This window comes from Oncorhynchus kisutch, linkage group LG23, assembly GCF_002021735.2.
Source record: "Oncorhynchus kisutch isolate 150728-3 linkage group LG23, Okis_V2, whole genome shotgun sequence".
Lineage (NCBI taxonomy): Eukaryota > Metazoa > Chordata > Actinopteri > Salmoniformes > Salmonidae > Oncorhynchus > Oncorhynchus kisutch.
The window spans coordinates 7071065-7091203 of NC_034196.2; the positions used below are offsets into that span (position 1 = coordinate 7071065).

General features: G+C 41.6%; 1 protein-coding gene across 1 annotated transcript in view; it reads left to right on the forward strand.

The window, feature by feature from the left end:
- Positions 1 to 375: 375 nt before the first annotated feature.
- The window catches only part of LOC109877943 (lysosome membrane protein 2), a 54884-nt gene continuing 35120 nt past the window's right edge, over positions 376 to 20139 (forward strand). Inside the window, exons 1-2 of the mRNA XM_020470184.2 lie at positions 376 to 1027; positions 11343 to 11500. Of these exons, the coding sequence (XP_020325773.2) occupies positions 905 to 1027; positions 11343 to 11500 (281 nt within the window). The 5' untranslated portion in view covers positions 376 to 904. The remainder of the gene's footprint in view (positions 1028 to 11342; positions 11501 to 20139) is intronic.

A 20139-nucleotide genomic window follows, 5' to 3' on the forward strand; every position in this document is an offset into this window, starting at 1 on the left:
ATTTCAATCCATGCAAATAGTGTGAAACAATTAATTACATCATTTAATATATATATATATTTGTTTTATCTCCACATGGATAATTGTTTATGACTTCTAATTATTTTATCCAGCTCTTTTATGCACCATTATGAAGCAAGGATCTCGGTGAATTTTAGGCTGTCTGCCCATAACCTGTGTGAGTTGCAAGACAGGCAACCCTGGGGTGTACTCACTAGGAAGCAAACAGAAAAAGAACAAGCCGAAGCGGGGACCGGCTAACCTGAACTTGTCCAATAACAAACGCTCGTTTTAATTGCAAAGCGTTTTCTACAGTGTGCACGAATGAATACAACAACACTGTTACTTTTCCTCTCAATCAGGCAGAAACAGTAACCGTATTGACACACGTGTTGAAGGGAGAACAGCAGACATTGCGGTGTGACCAATCAACATTCGTTTAGCGCACAAGCGAGACCTTCTCACCACCCTACAAATATCCACTGGGATTATTCATACAGTTTATTACACCTTCACCACCCCGGATTGCAGACAACCTCCTTTTATTGTGAAAGATCTCATTATTAACCAGGCAGCAGATAACTAAATTTAGCATACATTCCTTTTCTTACAATGACTTAAAACTAAGAAGAGTAAAGAAGTGATTACCATTATAGTCGACTAGAAGAAACAAATAAAATCGGTAACTAATACAGAATCCAAGTTCTACCACTTTACAAGTTAAGGAAAAACCGACCACAAACTACAAAAGAGGACAACAAGGTCAACTTTGACGATGCTTTGTGCTTAATGTATGCACTGAAGGAACTTGAAGATAAAAGCGCAGCCGGCTCAGTTGCTATATTTCAACTGTATAGTCCTCTTCTTGCTGTGTTACAACTTTTACGCGCTGTTGTCCTGCATCATGACTCAAAGATCTTGTGCTGTATATGGAGTTGGGATTGTCTGCGCTCATCTGCTGTTCATCGGGATTGGTTTATTTGTGGCTCAAGTATTTCAAACTGTAATACATAACCGGTTAAAAAAGGTGAGTTAAGCAGAATGCACAAGTTTTTATAACTTTTCATGTTATATTTGCACGTCAAATATTCCACAGGTGCCAAATAAATCAAAATGCAGTGTTACAATGTCATGAGGCGTGGGAGCAAGTAGTTTAGCGGTTAAGAACCTTGGGGCATTTAACCGAAAGGTCATTTTTTTGACTAGGTTCCTGAGCCAACTGAGTGAAAAATCTGTCAGTGTCCTTGAGCAAGGCACCTAACCCTAATTGCTCTAGGGTTGCTGTCAATAATGGCTGATCCCTGGCCGTGACCTCACTCTCTGAGTGTTTCAGGGGAGTAGGATACGCAAAAAAAACTAATTTCTAATTCACACACATGTACATGTGTAAAATAGGACAAATGTAAGCACCCGCCTAATGAGACAATCATAAATACAGGTTAGCGACTGCAAATCATCGGGCACCAATCTGTCCGAATAATTTTGCTTGGGGTACAGAGAACAAAGTAGCTTAGTGCACCCCTGTGTGAAGTTCTCCAACAAACTGCAGCTGACGTTTTCTCAGAATCAATGCATAGATCACTGAGTTTTAGGGGTTCTATCCAGACCATGTTGGTCTCATAGACTAGATGTCACATAGTTGATGAAAATCCAGAACTCTCAAATTAGTATGATACAGTGCCTTGCGAAAGTATTCGCCCCCCTTGAACTTTGCGACCTTTTGCCACATTTCAGGCTTCAAACATAAAGATATAAAACTGTATTTTTTTGTGAAGAATCAACAAGTGGGACACAATCATGAAGTGGAACGACATTTATTGGATATTTCAAACATTTTTAACAAATCAAAAACTGAAAAATTGGGCGTGCAAAATTATTCAGCCCCCTTAAGTTAATACTTTGTAGCGCCACCTTTTGCTGTGATTACAGCTGTAAGTCGCTTGGGGTATGTCTATCAGTTTTGCACATCGAGAGACTGACATTTTTTCCCATTCCTCCTTGCAAAACAGCTCGAGCTCAGTGAGGTTGGATGGAGAGCATTTGTGAACAGCGGTTTTCAGTTCTTTCCACAGATTCTCGATTGGATTCAGGTCTGGACTTTGACTTGGCCATTATAACACCTGGATATGTTTATTTTTGAACCATTCCATTGTAGATTTTGCTTTATGTTTTGGATCATTGTCTTGTTGGAAAACAAATCTCTGTCCCAGTCTCAGGTCTTTTGCAGACTCCATCAGGTTTTCTGTAATACAAACACACTTTCACATAACACACTATTCCAAACATACATAATATACTAGCATAATGACCCAATAAATACTCAATCTAAAAAATATTGATTCTTCATCTACTATAGTCCCACAACATTTCTATATACTATATTTAAATTGTTTTTAAAATAATGTTTAAATTTATATATTGAAAGGTTTCTAGTTTGCTCAGTTAATTTATTCCATTTCTTTATTGCTCTAAATCGAAATGTTATTTTGCCTATTTCTCTTTTCTGTCTGGATAATGCATAGATGGTGGACAATCTATTCCTAGTATTTACGGAATGTCTGTCTCTTACCAATTTGAATACCACTGTGAATAGAACTTGAGACAGAGAGGGTGAGAGAGGTGGAGGGTGTGAAAGAAGGGGGAGGAAGAGAGAAGATGATGAGCGAGGGAGGGATAAAGAGAAGGTAGAGAGTGAGACAGAGACAGACATGAGATAAACAAGAAAAACGTTAACCCTGCGACAGTCATCTTCTTCCATTGACTGCAACATACTGAGAAACATATCAGCTACCTTTTTGCAAAACCATGTCAGGATGATGTTTTCCTATTATATCATGTTGGAGTGTAAAGCTAAACAGCAAACATGAAAGGATGGTGGAAGGGTAGGCATATAACACGAACGTGTAGCAACCCAAAGGTTGTGTGTTCAAATATCATCACGGACAACTTTAACTTTTAGCAACTTTGCAACTACTTAGCAGGTTAGCTTCCCGTGACCCGAACCTTAACCCTTTAACCTAACTCCTAACCTTAACACTAACCTAACCCCTAGCCTAGCAAACGTTGGCCACCTGGCTAACGTTAGCATTATCCATCCTAGCTAACATTAGCATTAGTCACTTAGCTAATGTTAGTCACAACAAATTTGAATTTGCAACATATACGTATTTCAAATTCGTAAAATATTGTATGACTTGCAATTCGTAACATATCATACAAATTGGAATTTGCAGCATAACATACAAAATGGTTGATGAACATCCACAAATTAATACATCCATATGTAACATATCACACTAATTTGAGTGTCCCCGATTTTCGTTCACTATGTTACATCTACCTCTGAGTCCAGGCTATCCATACCAAAGTATGAGAATTGGGAAATACATTTTTAAAGCATAGCAGGCCTACTTACCTATACAGAATAATTGCTCTCTAAGATAACAGATCTGAGACCAGCAGTTCCTTACTGAAATTAAATTGTTCACTGAAATGATCAGTGCTCCTTGATCATCAACCAGCCCATTCTGCCATTTTTTTTTTTTTTTTTTTTTTTACCTTTATTTAACTAGGCAAGTCAGTTAAGAACACATTCTTATTTTCAATGACGGCCTAGGAACAGTGGGTTAACTGCCTGTTCAGGGGCAGAACGACAGATTTGTACCTTGTCAGCTCGGGGGTTTGAACTCGCAACCTTCCGGTTACTAGTCCAACGCTCTAACCACTAGGCTATTTAGTGCCTAGCCTATTCATTCCAATGAGGGTGTTATCCTTTCAATGCAGCTCTGTTTGAAAATCAAACCCATAATAAGAATGTTGGTAGATAAGTCAATACAATGATGGAATTGTATGTTCACACACCTGCTACACTAAACTATGGTATTTCAGCCTAGCAGGGAAGAGGGAAAGTAGGCTGTGTCAACAATTATCTCTAGGGAAAGAGCATAATATACATTTTAGTGTGTACATATTTTGTACTACTTTTATGTTTACACAAATAGGCTACTGAAATTGTATTTTGCCAAATACTTCGATTTTGGATATCATGAGTGTGGCAGTGACACACTGACGTTGACAATAAGGGAAGGTAGCATGTGGATATGTATTAGAGAACCCCTTCATCATCATTACACAATCTTAGTTTGTGTTTCCAGTCAATCTTCTTGTCTAAAGTGTCTACGTTGACACACTAAACTATCTAGGAAGCCTAACAAGCAAAACAGTGGGTCGTCTAATTTTAAAATACAGTTTTGAGTCCTTTGTTGACAATAGCATTCAGTCCTCGATATGATAAACCTTTGTTGTGATATGACATGTAATTGTTGTTATTGTTGTTGTGATAAGTACTGTTCAAAATCACTGAGTGTCTTCTATGTGTGGCTTTAATGGGGCTGTGTTATGGTCATGGGTGCTTGCATGTGTTCTTCTTAATCTTTTCCATGTTCTCGTTTAAGCAGCTCAGTCAGAAGCATTTTCCTGAGCTGAACAAATTACTAAGGAAATACAGTGCCTTCAGAAAGTATTCATACCACTTGACATATTACATATTTTGTTGTGTTACAGCCTGAATTCAAAATGGATTAAATAGGGTTTTTTTCTCAACCATCTAGACACAATACCCCATAATGGCAAAGTGAAAACATATTTTAAAATGTGTTGCAACATTTATTTAAAATAGGAGCTTTCCACACTTGGATTGTGCAAAATTTGCCTATTATTCATAAAAAAATTCTTCATGCTCTGTCAAATGGTTCTTGTTCAATACTAGATAAATATTTTTCAGGTCTTGCCATAGATTTTCAAGTAGATTTGTCAAAACTGTAATTCGGCCACTCAGGAACATTCACTGTCTTCTTGGTAAGCAACTCCAGTGTAGATTTGGCCCTGTGTTGTCTAAGTGACCGAATTGTCCTTAAAGGTGAATTAATATCCCGGTGTCTGGTGGAAAGCAGGCTGAACCAGGTTTTCCTCTAGGATTTTGCTAGCTGGCTAATGTTTTTGCATCTGGACACAGTAGCAGCTTTTTTGTTTCACCTTGCTGCCAATTCCTGATCTTTGTTGTTGCCTGAAGAGTAAGAGGAATGGGAGATACAGGAATCGAGCAGTGCTGAGGCAGAGGGCTCGTAGTGAGGACGACTGGCTACTATTCTGAACTTTGTGGTGATCTTTCTGGCACCCAGAGCTGCTGAGGCATCACCCAAGTGGGTGCTACACAGAGTGGAAGAGGAGAAGCCCAGTGGCTATATGACACAGGCTGGTTCCCAGACTTGCCCTCTGCAAGATCATCAGCAGACTCCATCACCATCTACCCTCCTCTGACCAGCTCTCTTCACTCAAGCCATGAACTGACCCTCTCCATCTTTGGAGGATGCAGCTTTCAAAGACTTGGCTTCTATTGGTTGACTTGTCATGATATATTGCTTGTTTATGTTTGCTCTTGAAGCGCTTTGAGATTCTATGAAAAGCACTAGAGAAATGTGATTTATTATTATTATTATTATACACATAACATGATGCAGACACCACTCTGCTTATGGAGAGTGGTACTCAGTAATGTGTTGTATTGGATTTGCCCCAAACATAACACTTTGTATTTAGGACTAAAAGTGAATTGCTTTGCCAAATATTTTGTAGTATTACTTTACTGCCTTGTTGCAAACAGGATGCAATTTTTTGAATATTTGTATACCTTCTTTTCACTCTGTCAATTAGGTTAGTATTGTGGAGTAATTACAACGTTGTGTATCCATCCTCAGCTTTCTCCAATCACAGCCATTGCCCATCTAGGGTTCTAGGTCTTGGGAGTCAGCCAATTGGGTGACAGACAAGGCCTCTAAATCTTAGAAGTCTTCCAAATGAGTGAGAGACAAGGATTATAGATTTTAGGTGTCAGCCAATTGGGTGACAGACCAGGGTAATAGGTCATAGGAGTCAGCCAATTGGGTGACAGACCAGGGTTATAGATCTTAGGAGTCAGCCAATTGGGTGAGAGACAAGTGTAAAATAAGCCAGTTGTGAACTAGTAGTAACAGTTGTGCCACCCTGACATACCATCCCAGGTGCATCAGTCTTTCCATAAACAAATAATACATAGGAAATGTTGTCAGATAATTAGGCTAGTCTGCTCCAACTGACCTAAATCTACAGTATTACCCCTGTTTACCGTGAGATATGTAGAGCTTATGCCAGCCACGCAAACCATGGTCCTTTACTCACTATCCTGATGTGAGACACACATACACATAAACACACACACTGTCCTGATGTGACTGACCTGACCCAAGAATATACCACACAAATCTGGACTTTATCTCTGGAGTGAATGTTACAAAATGTGGATGTTGAAACAACAAATGTTTGTTTAGCCTCTAGTGTTTGTTTAATTGGGTTACTCATTAAAGGGTTGTGTCCCAAATGGCACCCTATTCCCTATAAAGTGCACTACTACCCTATGGGCCCTGGTCAAACGTAGTACACTATAAAGTGTGCCATTTGGGATGGAGGCATTGTGCACTGAGTGACTGTGATGCTGAGGGATGGCCAGGAAAACATACTGGAAATGCAACAGATGCACAGACACAAACGCACATACGCACGCGCAGACAAACTTGTTATTGTCTTGGACCTCTCGGCATAGTGGAGAGACCACTCCTCATATTAACTCATGGCTTGAAAGCGGGTTGTGGGCATATGGAATAAGGTGCCATTTGGGACAGAACCGAGCTCATAACTCAAACCACAGAAACCCTTCTGACCTCTGTAGTAGGCCCTCTTTGTGTCGTAAGCCTCTTTCACACAGCATGATACGCTGGCTTATTGGGTAACAACGAGAGCTGTGGCACCCAATTCCCTATATAGTGATCTGCTTTTGACCAGCTCTGGTCAAAAGTAGTGCACTGTATAGGGAATGGGGTGCCATTTAAGACAAAGCCCTGAAGTGTTTGGCAGCTCCACAGCCCCTATCTGGGTCACTGTAGTAAAGGATCACCATCGGCCAACTAGAGAGGTGACCTTAGCCCAGACCAGAACAATGCCCACCAACATGTTAGAGAAGGCTGTATACGGAAATGTATGAATGCATTTGGTCTTAACCCCTAGCTTGTCAACATGAAGAAAGACCTCAACATCAGCCTACATGTTAGATCTGCACCAGAAAATGTTACATATTTTTAATAGAAAGTTGCGTGAAAACAACAACCCTGACTGAGGTTGATCACCTTCTATGCTGTGTTTATTTACTTTTATTTAACCTTTATTTAACTAGGCAAGTCACTCCTATCTAAGATGACAGGCACATTATCCTGAGCAACTCAGCTGGTCGTTTTGTCGTTGGAGAGGTTGAGAGGGCATATCTTCACCCCTCACCCACTGGTGGCTTGGGTCTTTGTCCCTGTGCTGGGGTAATTGTGCCACCATGGCCATCATTAACACAGAGAGACATCCACTGGGGCTCTCTCTCTCGCTCTCTCTCTCTCTGTGAGTTTGTGTGTTCAGACCAGATGTCAGTGTAAAGGAGCTCACCAATCACATGATCAACGCACACACACAATTTATAGTGTCTCTCTCAGTCAGCTTGGCTGGTCAAAGGATTTCCATTGGTTACCGTAGACAAAGGGAGGGCCTTTCCTCTCCATCCCTCTACCACTCCTCCCCTCCATCGCCGTACCCCCAAATCCCCAGGGAGGCATGTTTTTGTTTTCTTGCAGCCATGGCGTTCAAAGTTAGGAAGGAACTTTCAATTTCAAAACGTTGGACATGCTGCTCTAGCAGTTAAAGAGTTATGATTGAGGTAAATAAGTATCCTTTCATGGGAAGCCACATAATAGCCACCTTGACTTTTTCCATTACATTAATGCCTTCCTCTAAAATAGATTAAATTGTTTTTTCCCCCCCATCATTCTACACACAATACCCCATAATGACAAAGCAAAAACAACCTTAAATATCACATTTACATAAGTTTTACTCAGAACTTTGTTGAAGCACCTTTGGCAGCGATTACTGCCTCGAGTCTTATTGGGTATGACGCTACAAGCTTGGCACACCTGTATTTGGGGAGATTATCCCATTATTTTCTGCAGGTTGGATGGGGAGCGTCACTGCACAGCTATTTTCAGGTCTCTCCAGAAATGTTCGATCGGGTTCAAGTTTGGGCTCTGGCCGGGCCAGAGGGATGGTGTCAGGTTTCCTCGAGACATGACGCTTGGCAGTCAGGCCAAAGAGTTCAATCTTGGTTTCATCAGACCAGAGAATCTTATTTCTCATGGTCTGAGAGTCCTTTAGGTGCCTTTTGGCAAACTCGAAGCGGGCTGTCAATGTGCCTTTTACCCGAGGAGTGGCTTTCGTCTGGCCACTCTACCATAAAGGCCTGATTGGTGGAGTGCTGCAGAGATGGTTGTCCTTCTGGATGGAGGCCACTTTGTTCTTGGGGACCTTCAATGCTGCAGACATTTTTTGGTGCCCTTCCCCAGATCTGTGCATCGACATAATCATGTTTCGGAGCTCTATAGACAATTCCTTCGACCTCATTGCTTGCTTTTTGATCTGAAATGAACTGTCAACTGTGGAACCTTATATAAATCAAATTATGTCCAATCAATTGAATTTACCACATCGGTGGACTCCAAGTTGTAGAAACATCTCAAGGATTATCAATGGAAACAGGATGCACCTGAGCTCAATTTTGAGTCTCCTAGCAAAGGGTCTGAATACTAATGTAAGGTATTTCTGTTTTTTTATCTTGAATAAATGTGCAAAAAAATCTAAAACCTGTTTTCGCTTTGTCATTATGGGGTATTGTGTGTAGATGAGATTAAAAAATAAAATAATAATAATAATAATAGTAAAAAGTTAGCTATTTTAGAATAAGGCTGTAACATAACAAAAGGTGGAAAAAGGGAAGGGGTCTGAATACTTTCCGAATGCGCTGTATAACAGCGTAAATCAAATATTGACATGGTTGAGCATAGTAGATGTTTACACCAGTGGAGCTGATGTTAAGTTACTTTAGGATTCATTCCTGAATCCTCATACTTTGTATCAAAGTTTATACTTGTTGAGTGCAAAAGTAGCTTTGAAATCCGAACTGAATCACATTACATTTCACTGTTGTTTCACTGTATAGTGAAATGAGAACACTGAGCTATTGAAATGGATCTTGGAATTGCAACCTGATCAAACAGTAACAGTCATATTTGTTTATATCCTTTACAGGAAATCCAAATCAAATCCATTTAAATTAAAGGTTGTAATGCAACAAAATAGGAAAAATGCCAAGGGGGATGAATACTTTTGCAAGGCACTGTAACGCTGCAGATACTGGGTGATTTGAAAAGTCAGAGCCAATCTAGCAATAATATTATAATTATTTTAGAAAAATGTTTATCTTTAATTTACAATCTGTAGAAGCTATGAGAATAGAAAGGTTCAGTACTTTTGTGAAGCATCACGGCACAGTTGAAAAATATATAGCAAATAGAAATCCAAAATTGATGGTGTTAAGAGATAGATGGGAGGGGTTGAATGGAGCTGAAGGGTGGGACTAATAAAATCAAGATATACGGGGTTTGTAAAATGTGTAGTTGAAGTCGGAAGTTTACATACACCTTAGCCAAATACATTTAAACTCCGTTTTTCACAATTCCTGACATGTAATCCTAGTAAAAAGTCCCTGTTTTAGGTCAGTTAGGATCACCACTTTATAGTAAGAATGTGAAATGTTAGAATAATAGTAGAGAATTATTTTTCAGCTTTTATTTCTTTCATCACATTCCCAGTGGGTCAGAAGTTTACATACACTCAATTAGTATTTGCTAGCATTGCCTTTAAATTATATGTTTTGGGGGGCCTTCCACAATCTTCCCACAATAAGTTTGGTGAATTTTGGCTCATTCCTCCTGACAGAGCTGGTGTAACGGAGTCAGGTTTGTAGGCCTCCTTGCTCACACACCCTTTTCAGTTCTGCCCAAATATTTTCTATGGGACTGAGGTCATGGCTTTGTGGTGGCCACTCCAATACCTTGACTTTGTTGTCCTTAACCATTTTGCCACAACTTTGGAAGTATGCTTGGGGTCATGGTCCATTTGGAAGACCTATTTGCGACCAAGCTTTAACTTCTGGACTGATGTCCTGAGATGTTGCTTCAATATATCCACATAATTTTCCATCTTCATGATGCCATCGATTTTGACCAGCACCAGTCCTTCCTGCAGCAAAGCACCCCCACAACATGATGCTGCAACCACCGTGCTTCACGGTTGGGATGGTGTTCTTCAGCTTGCAAGCCTCTCCCTTTTTCCTCCAAACATAATGATGGTCATTATGGCCAAACAGTTCTATTATTGTTTCATCAGACCAGAAGACATTTCTCCAAAAGTGCGATCTTTGTCCCCATGTGCATTTGCAAACCGTAGTCTGGCTTTTTTATGGCGGTTTTGGAGCAGTGGCTTCTTTGCTGAGTGGCCTTTCAGGTTATGTCAATATAGGACTCGTTTTACTGTGGATTTAGATACTTTTGTACCTGTTTCCTCCAGCATTTTCACAGGTCCTTTGCTGCTGTTCTGGGATTGATTTGCACTTTTTGCACCAAAGAACGTTCATCTCTAGGAGACAGAACACATCTCCTTCCTGAGCGGTATGACGGCTGCGTGGTCCCATGGTTTTTATACTTGAGTACTATTGTTTGTATAGATGAATGTGGTACCTTCAGGCATTTGGAAATTGCTCCCAAGGATGAACCAGACTTGTGGAGGTCTACAGTTTTTTTTCTGAGGTCTTGGCTGATTTCTTTTGATTTTCCCATGATGTCAAGCAAGTATGCACTGAGTTTGAAGGTAGGCCTTGAAATACATCCACAGGTACACCTCCAATTGACTTAGGCTAATTGACATAATTTATCAGAAGCTTCTAACGCCAATGACATCATCAATTTCAGGAATTTTCCAAGCTGTTTAAAGGCACAGCCAACTTAGTGTATGTAAACTTTTGACCCACTGGAATTGTGATACAGTGAATTATATATGAAATAATCTGTCTGTAAACAATTGTTGGAAAAATTCCTTGTGTCATGCACAAAGTAGATATAAAACTATAGTTTGTTAATAAGAAATTTGTGGAGTGGTTGAAAAACAAGTTTTAATGACTCCAACCTAAGTGTATGTAAACTTCCGACTTCAACTGCACCATGTTCTCACCGGCCTAAACACCAAAGAGCAGGTAATACAGAAGTTGAAGTGCACAAAACAGACCACATTATTCAGCATTCTTCATATTCAAATTGACAACTGATGTAAAATGGGCTTTATAAAATACATTTGATTGATTGGTTCTATGTGTCTTTCAGGAGTTAACTCTGACAGAGGGCAGCCGTGTGTTTGAAACATGGAAGAACCCTCCTCCTCCCATCTTCATGCAGTACTTCTTTTTTAACGTCACCAACCCAGACGAGTTCCTGGCTGGAGCCAAGCCTTTCGTCTCTCAGGTTGGCCCTTACACATACAGGTAGGATTTGTGATGAATTGATGAGGTGTTAATAAATACTTTTTGAATGATGTATGACGCTAACTTCTAGTTTATCGCTCAGGTTGGCTCATACACCTACAGCTATATGTAGGCAAAGCACCAGCTATACTGATATTTTAAATCACCCTTTATGTAGTATGACATTGCTTATAAATGATACGTGAAGCATTTATGTAGTGTTTATAAAGCCATTATGAAGCCTTTATAAGTTTAAAGTTTGACCAAACTAGAGACGTTTTTTTAAGGGGAACACCCACCAATAAAGCTATGTCCTGCTCCTTCCCTGACGTATCCTAAATATTTGTATTTTACACTGCTCATATCCGTGCTGTCCATGCATTCAGCACATGACCACTCGCACGGCAACATTTACATTTACTTGGCTGCTATAAGCAAAAACTAAAACTAAAAACTAACATAATAAACAAAAAACTGAAATATGCTCTTCTGTAGTCAATGGATGATAGGGCGCCAGAAACCAGATAGAAACTGAAAGTGCCGCACGTAACTTCAGTTAAGTTTTGGTCAGCCGATGTTGAAACCAACTACTTGCTCAATTGCTTTGCATATCTGGGTGAAAAATCAACCAGGCCAGCGGTGAGTGACTGTCTGAGACTGGTTTTGAGACTCGTGGAAGCAGAAATGTGACCATTGGCAACTTTTCACATTTTATTTCCCACGCAGACAAGTTGATTGCAAATAAGACTAGCCTGCTCGGAACAGTGAACAAACACAGGTGGGAGCTACCCCCCCTCTGCGCAAAACAACTGAGCAGTGGAGCTGTACTCCACATCAGTGATGGAGAGTGGTAAAAGCAACACTCACGGTGTACAGATGTAAAATAAATATGAGTGTTTGCATCCTCAGCACCATGCATCCCACTGGATCTGGCATGTGAGCTTTGTGAGAACCACATGACAGCCAAGAAAGAAGCTACAGCCGCCAAGCAGGCCACAGGTCCTGCTCTCCCTCTTCTCCCTCTTCCCCAAGTACCACAGCTCCCACTCGGGAAAAATAAGACACAATGTCAAGTCAACAGGTGCGATTGATTCATGAGTAAAGGTACGGGTATAAGGGCACAATACAGTGTCTGATACAATTACCAAATGAGTGTTTTTATATCTTGTCATGAATATACTTCCACTAATATTTCTTTATGCAATTAATCCAGTTGTTCATACACTGGTGCTTTTGTTTAGGAATACAGCAAATATTTTCACCTGCACCTTATTGTAGTATCTGGGATCTACATCTGTTTATATTAGTTACTGTGCTGTTACTAAGCAGTAATGCATTACGGCAGTGTTACGTTACTACATCTAATAGGAAATGCGCATGCGCATTGGAATGCCGCGAACTGTAGAGCACGAGGGATTTTGACTAAACGAAAACTAACTGTACTCCCGTCTCCTGCCTGGTCATTTCTCCACAACACAAATATTACAATTATCATCTTTTCATTTCTACTTTTCAAAAGAAGCTATAACTGGACTTTATTAATTACTATAAGTCTAAAACTAATCGAATCTACAAATAAAGTTGATCAAATTAATTACACTAATATTTTTATTAAGTAAGGGAAACGAAAATAGGCTATAGGCCTATGTTTTTACTGGGACTTTGTAGAATTATACAAAACATATCCTTGACTCTAAGCAATCTTAATTCTCAGCTTTTATTTTTCAATGTGTGTTTCAAAAGAGATTTGTGTGCAAATATGCAGGTTCTCAGGGTCAATATTACATGCTTTTATAAGCATTTAGCACTAGTTTAAGATCAGTAAGACATTTTTGAATTGAGTCAAAACCATGCTGAAGGTCATAAATGGCCTGCTGTACTGAGGGGGCACAGGAGTAAATGACTGAATCATCAGTGTGGAGATAGACCAATATTATTTATATATATATATATACTGAAGAGAACAGGGCCCAAAATCGACCCATGGAGCACACCTTTCGGAATATTGAGGAACAAGATTTGATACCGTCAGTCAGTAAGCTAGATACTGTAGTTTTTGAACCAATATAGGCCTATTTCAGACAACCTTTGAACAGGGAATGTGATTAAAGAAATAAAAGCTGAAATAAATCATTCTCTCTACTATTATTCTGACATTTCACATTCTTAAAATAAAGTGGTTATATTATATTTTAACCACTATATTTTAAGAATGTGAAATGTATATATTGGTTCAAAAACTACAGTAGCTTACTGATGGTATCAAATCTAGTTCACCTTACGAAAGGTGTGCGAACAAGCTTTAACTTCCTGACTGATGTCTTGAGATGTTGCTTCAATATAGATGTCGCTTCAAAGTAGATGTCCTAACCAACTTGCCAAAACTATAGTTTGTTAACAAGAAATTTGTGGAGTGGTTGAAAAACTAGTTTTAATGTCTCAGACCTAAGTGTATGTAAACTTCTGACTTCAACTGTTGCACATCATCTAAGACAAGTATAGCCACAGTGTTGTGTTCATGTCTCAAACCAGAACGAGAAGTTAAAAAAATTCTTAGCAGAGAGTTGGCCAGGGTCTCTAAACGTTTGGCAAGGCAAGATAACTTGAAAATTGGACGTTCGTTGTTCAAGTCAGAAGGCCCTTCGCCTTTATGTAGGGGGAGGACTTGTGCCATTTCCAGTCTGCAATAAGTGGGTCAAACCACAGCAGCAAAAAGGGATCAAGTGAGTCAGCCCTAGTGAATTTTTATTACATTGATCTTCAATAAGGCACTTAGTACATCATAGACATCAAATGGTTGAAAAGACAATGAGGAATGTGGATCTGGGAATGTATAGTTCTTTGCAAACTGGCTCGATGTGAGCAAAGGACTCCCTCTATTGGAATCTGAGTTTTCAGAAGCTATTTCTCCAAATAGGTGGCCCGCTGAGGAAAAGTGGTTATTAAAAGCACCACAAATGCCCATCTTAGAGGCTGTCATAAAATGCTACGGTAATAAGGGGGTGGAGTTTTGTTTCAGAGATTTGACTACCTTCCAGTAGGACCCTGGCTGCCGACGCAGGATGGAAACACAGGGCCTTGATCGACCACTACCGCTGCAGTCTGCGCGAGGACGTCCGTCGGCAGCTGGCCTGCAGACCACCCTCACTTTTGACCAGCTGGTGGACCTGTCCATCCGGCTGGACAACCTGTGCTGGCTACTCGTGAACGTCCAGATCGGGGTCTGGTGGTTCCATCCTCCAACACCACCTCTCCAATAGCCATGGAGCTGGGAGAGGCGGTGTGCTGGGAGACCGGAGGGGGTTTCCGCTCGTGCACCATCTGTGGCCGCAGAGGTCAGACTGCTGGTCGGTGCCGGGTTGGTTCTTCTGGGAGTCGAGGCAGCAGGCAGGGTGCTCTGGCATCACCCCAGGTGTGCTGGCATCATTCTCACCCAGAGTCCTCTGTTGCACATATGGTTGTGTCTGTCACATAGTTTAGGGACCCCCATTGTTCCCGTGGATGTGTCCTTCCCTGGTTAATGCCTGAGATAGTCAACCATTAGGGTCAGGGTTAATTTGGGAGGTCACTGCTCCTTTGGGCATGGTGACGCAGGGGGGTCACACTGAGAAAATGTGTCTTTTCCTTATTGACTCTCCTGTGTTTCCCATGGTGCTGGGCCACCCTGGTTAGCTTGTCATAACCCCACTTTCTTGGCCACAGAGGGCTCTCACGGGGTGGTCGCGAGAGTGCTCAGGTAGGTGTTTAGGGGTTTCCGTTGGTGCTACTACGGTGGAGAGTCATTCCCCCTGAATATGCAGATTTGTCTCTCGCCTTCTCTAAAAAGAAGGCGACTCAATTACTACCTCATCGACGGGGCGATTGTGCGATAGATCTCCTGGTAGACGCTGCACTTCCCAGGAGTCACGTGTATCCCCTCTCACAGGCGGAGACGGGAGACTATGGAAACATATGTCTCCGAATCCCTGCGTCAGGGGTACATTCGGTCCTCCACTTCACCCGTCTCCTTGAGTTTCTTTTATATGAAGGAGGAAGGTCTGCGTCTGTGTATTGACTATCGGGGTCTAAATCAGATCACGGTGAGGTATATTTACCCGCTACAGCTCATAGCCACAGATATAGAGTCAATGCACGGGGCGCGCTTCTTCACCAAACTAGATCTCAGGAGCGCTTACAACCTGGTGTGTATCCGGGAGGGAGACGAGTGGAAGATGCCTTTCAGTACCACCTCTGGGCACTATGAGTACCTCGTCATGCCTTACGTGTTGATGAATGCACCATCAGTCTTCCAAGCTTATGTAGACGAGATTTTCAGGGACCTGCACTGGCAGGGTGTGGTGGTGTATATTGATGACATTTTGTTATACTCCGCTACACGCGCCGAGCATGTGTCCCTGGTGCGCAGAGTGCTTGGTCGTCTGTTGGAGCATGACCTGTACGTCAAGGCTGAGAAATGCCTGTTCTTCCAACAGTCCGTCTCCTTCTTAGGGTACCGCAATTCCACTTCAGGGGTGGAGATGGAGAGTGACTGCATTGCAGTCATGTGTAATTGGCTGACTCCCACCACGGTAAAGGAGTTGCAGCGATTCTTAGAGTTTGCCAATTACTACCGGAGGTTTATCTGGGGTTTTGGTCAGGTAGCGGATCCCATTACTTCACTGCTGAAGGGGTGCCCGGTGCGCTTGCAGTGGACGGCTGAGGCGGACAGGGCTTTCAGTCACCTGAGGGCTTTGTTTACCTCGGCTCCCACGCTGGCCCACCCGGATCCCTCTTTGGCGTTCATAGTGGAGGTGGATGCGTCCGAGGCTGGGATAGGAGCTGTCCTCTCTCAGCGCTCGGGTACCCCACCGAAGCTCCGCCCTTGCGCCTTCTTCTCGAAGAAGCTCAGCCTGGCGGAGCGAATCTATGACGTGGAGGACCGGGAGTTGTTGGCTGTCGTCAAGGCCCTGAAGGCATGGAGACATTGGCTTGAGGTGGCTAGACACCCTTTTCTCATCTGGACTGATAACCACAATCTGGAGTACATCCGGGCAGCGAGGTCAGGTCCTGTACTGGCTTAAGCAGGGGGACACGTCTGGCACTGCAGGATTTGAGTCCCTGGCGGCGTAGTGTGTTACTGATGGTAGGCTTTGTTACTTTGGTCCCAGCTTTCTGCAGGTCATTCACTAGGTCCCCCCGTGTGATTCTGGGATTTTTGCTCACCGTTCTTTTTGACCGGTCTTTTCGTTCATTTTGACCCCACGGGGTGAGATCTTGCGTGGAGCCCCAGATCGAGGGAGATTATCAGTGGTCTTGTATGTCTTCCATTTCCTAATAATTGCTCCCACAGTTGATTTCTTCAAACCAAGCTGCTTACCTATTGCAGATTCAGTCTTCCCAGCCTGGTGCAGGTCTACAATTTTGTTTCTGGTGTCCTTTGACAGCTCTTTGGTCTTGGTCATAGTGGAGTTTGGAGTGTGACTGTTTGAGGTTGTGGACAGGTGTCTTTTATACTGATAACAAGTTCAAACAGGTGCCATTAATACAGGTAACGAGTGGAGGACAGAGGAGCCCCTTAAAGAAGAAGTTACAGGTCTGTGAGAGCCAGAAATCTTGCTTGTTTGTAGGTGACCAAATACTTATTTTCCACCATAATTTGCAAATAAATTCATAAAAAATCCTACAATGTGATTTTCTGGAAAGAAAATTCCCTCATTTTGTCTGTCATAGTTGAAGTGTACCGATGAAAATTACAGGCCTCATCTTTTTAAGTGGGAGAACTTGCACAATTGGTGGCTGACTAAATACTTTTTTGCCCCACTGTAAGTATACACACCAACTTGAAAATAAGCAGCTGTAAAAGTGGAAATGAAAAATGCAAACAAAATGGCCTGGTAGTGGCGCTAGAGGAAAGGTCAAGTGGTCACCAAATCAATAGTTTCCTTCCACTTGGTCTTGATTGTACACAACACATTTTATGGAAATCCAGCCATTACCTTGAGACACATCTTGTTCTCAGTCTGTTCTCAGTCTTGTTCTCAGCCTGTGGGCATCATGTGTGTAGTGATCCAATATCCATAGCCATGCTATTTAACAGTTATCACTGGCCCTTGCTCAGCCTTACTCACCAAGAGCCTAGCGCCGAGCCTTCTTGCTAGCAAAGTCACTGATCAGCTTGTTTTTCAACATCATCACTTTGTCTGTCTCTTTCTGTGCACCGTCTCTCGTTTGCTCCATCCACATCATCTGCATTGGTACTGCCGGCACTGTCTTTCACCTCTTCATCCACTTCCACACTCCTCCCTGACAAAACTGTATCACTTGAAGAGGGTCCTGGCTCTGTAGAGTGTAGATGACGCATATGATAATATATCCTATGTTATAATACCATTTGTAATAATATCATAACCACAATTTCAGTTACAACCATTTTGTTGACTTAAATTAACTGCATGCACCACGGAAAAAATTAAACAGCACTGAATCCTGCAGAATATTGACCCAAATTACCTGCAGTTGTGTATCACCACCACTAGATGTCAGTAAAGAACCATATTTCAGTCTGCATCAAAGCCATGGAGCCATACCTTGGCCATATGACTTGAAGGTACTATTTTAACTTTGGCTGTCACTAAATGCTTCAAACTGTCCAGCATCCAATAGACTATTGGCTTTTTTGTTTGATATAATGATCATCATGTGGATAAATAATTAGTGTTTGAATTCTTATCATTGAAGAGGATTTAATCATTTTTCTTTTTTTCATAATAATAAAAACAAATGTATTCCCACGGACCCCCTGCAATTATGCCAAATGACATGGCATTCAACACAATGCTGCTCACCTCCTTCAGTTGGGAGTAGGGCTGGTTCAGGGTTATGGGGAGACAGGGCTAGTTCAGGGGGATGGGGAGACAGGGCTGCTCAGCCTGAAGCTGCACCTGTTGGGCCTGGCACCATGCAGGGGCAGGAACAAATTATTTAGTATGAGTAGCTTGCTAAAAGTTTGCCTGCATTGATTAAATGTTGGCAAAAAGAGGAGCGAAATGTAAACACCCAGAATGTTCTGTGAAGGAATTAAGTAACCAATGTTAGGGGAGCAAAAGTAGCCTATTTCACTATGGACTAAGCTAACAGGTTAATTTCCACCACTCACTGACTACACCCACCTTTCTTTGAGAACAATTGGCATACTGTAGCCCTTTCTTTATCTCTCCTGTCTTTCTTTTCATCTTTGGAAGCCAGATTTTTATTGAGGAAGCTGAGATATGATGCTTTACCGGCACTTCTCACTCGCAATTCACGGCTAGCTAGTATAGTTCGCATGGTTTGGGGGCAGGACTGAACCATTTCATGTGAATAAACCGTTAATATTATTAGTACATTGTAAATAAAATATTATATTAATGATGATCGGTTAATAATTTAATATAGATTTTTTTTTATTTTTTTTTTACCTGATGTCCTAATAAATGTTTAAGGCCCCTGTCAGTCACAGGCCCTTAGAATCATCCGAAAGCCCCCCCCACAAATAGATATATTGTCTAGAACTGTACAAATGGGCCTATGCCTAGAGCTGGTACGTGGGCTAAAACAAGCTGGTTACATGTTGCGGGCTTGCAGTATGATGATAATACTGATAATTTATGGTTGGGCACTGGGCCTGAAATAATTAAATGCTTGTTGGTATTTCAGAGTTCCAAACAGTTATTTAAAATCCTGTTTCAGCTGGTCTGAGCTAGCCATCCCAATGTCATTAGATCCCACATAGACTATGACAGCTATAGCCCCATGTTCTTGCGTAAAACGATAGGAAGCAGCCTGTGTCCGAGCTTCAGGATAGCACAATGTTTTTGCATTGGGAACGAAGATGTTTCTCACATTAGAGCTGCCGATGATAACGGATGGTGAGGGATGTATTTGTATTTATTATGGATCCCCATTAGCTGATCTACTCTTCCTGGGGTCCAGCAAAATTAAGGCAGTAATACAATTTTAAAAACATTACAATACATTCACAACAGATTTCACAACACATTATGTGTGTGTCCTCAGACCACCACTCTACTACCAAATATATCTACAACACAAAATGCATGTGTACGTGTGTGTATAGTGCATATGTTATCGTGTGTCTGTGCATGTGTTTGTGTCTCTTCACAGTCCCCGCTGTTCCATAAGGCTTATTTGTATCTGTTTTTTAAATCACATTTTACTGCTTGCATGAGTTACTTGATGTGGAATAGAGTTCCATGTAGTCATGGCTCTATGTAGTATTGTGCTCCTCCCATAGTCTGATCTGCTGCCATGTCTTCTGGTGGCATGTCTTGTGGGGTATGCATGGGTGTCCGAGCTGTGTGGCAGTAGTTCAAACAGACAGCTCGGTGCATTTAACATGTCAATACCTCTCATAAAAATACAAGTAGTGATGAAGTCAATCTCTCCTCCACTTTGAGCCAGGAGAGATTGACATGCATAATAGTAATGTTAGCTCTCTGTGTACATCCAAGGGTTAGCCGTGCTGCCCTGTTCTGAGCAAATTGCAATTGTCCCTCTTTGTGGCACCTGACCACACCACTGAACAGTAGTCCAGGTATGACATAACTAGGGCCTGTAGGACCTGCCTTGTTGATCGTGCTGGTAAGAAGGCAGAGCAGCACTTTATTATGGACAGACTTCTC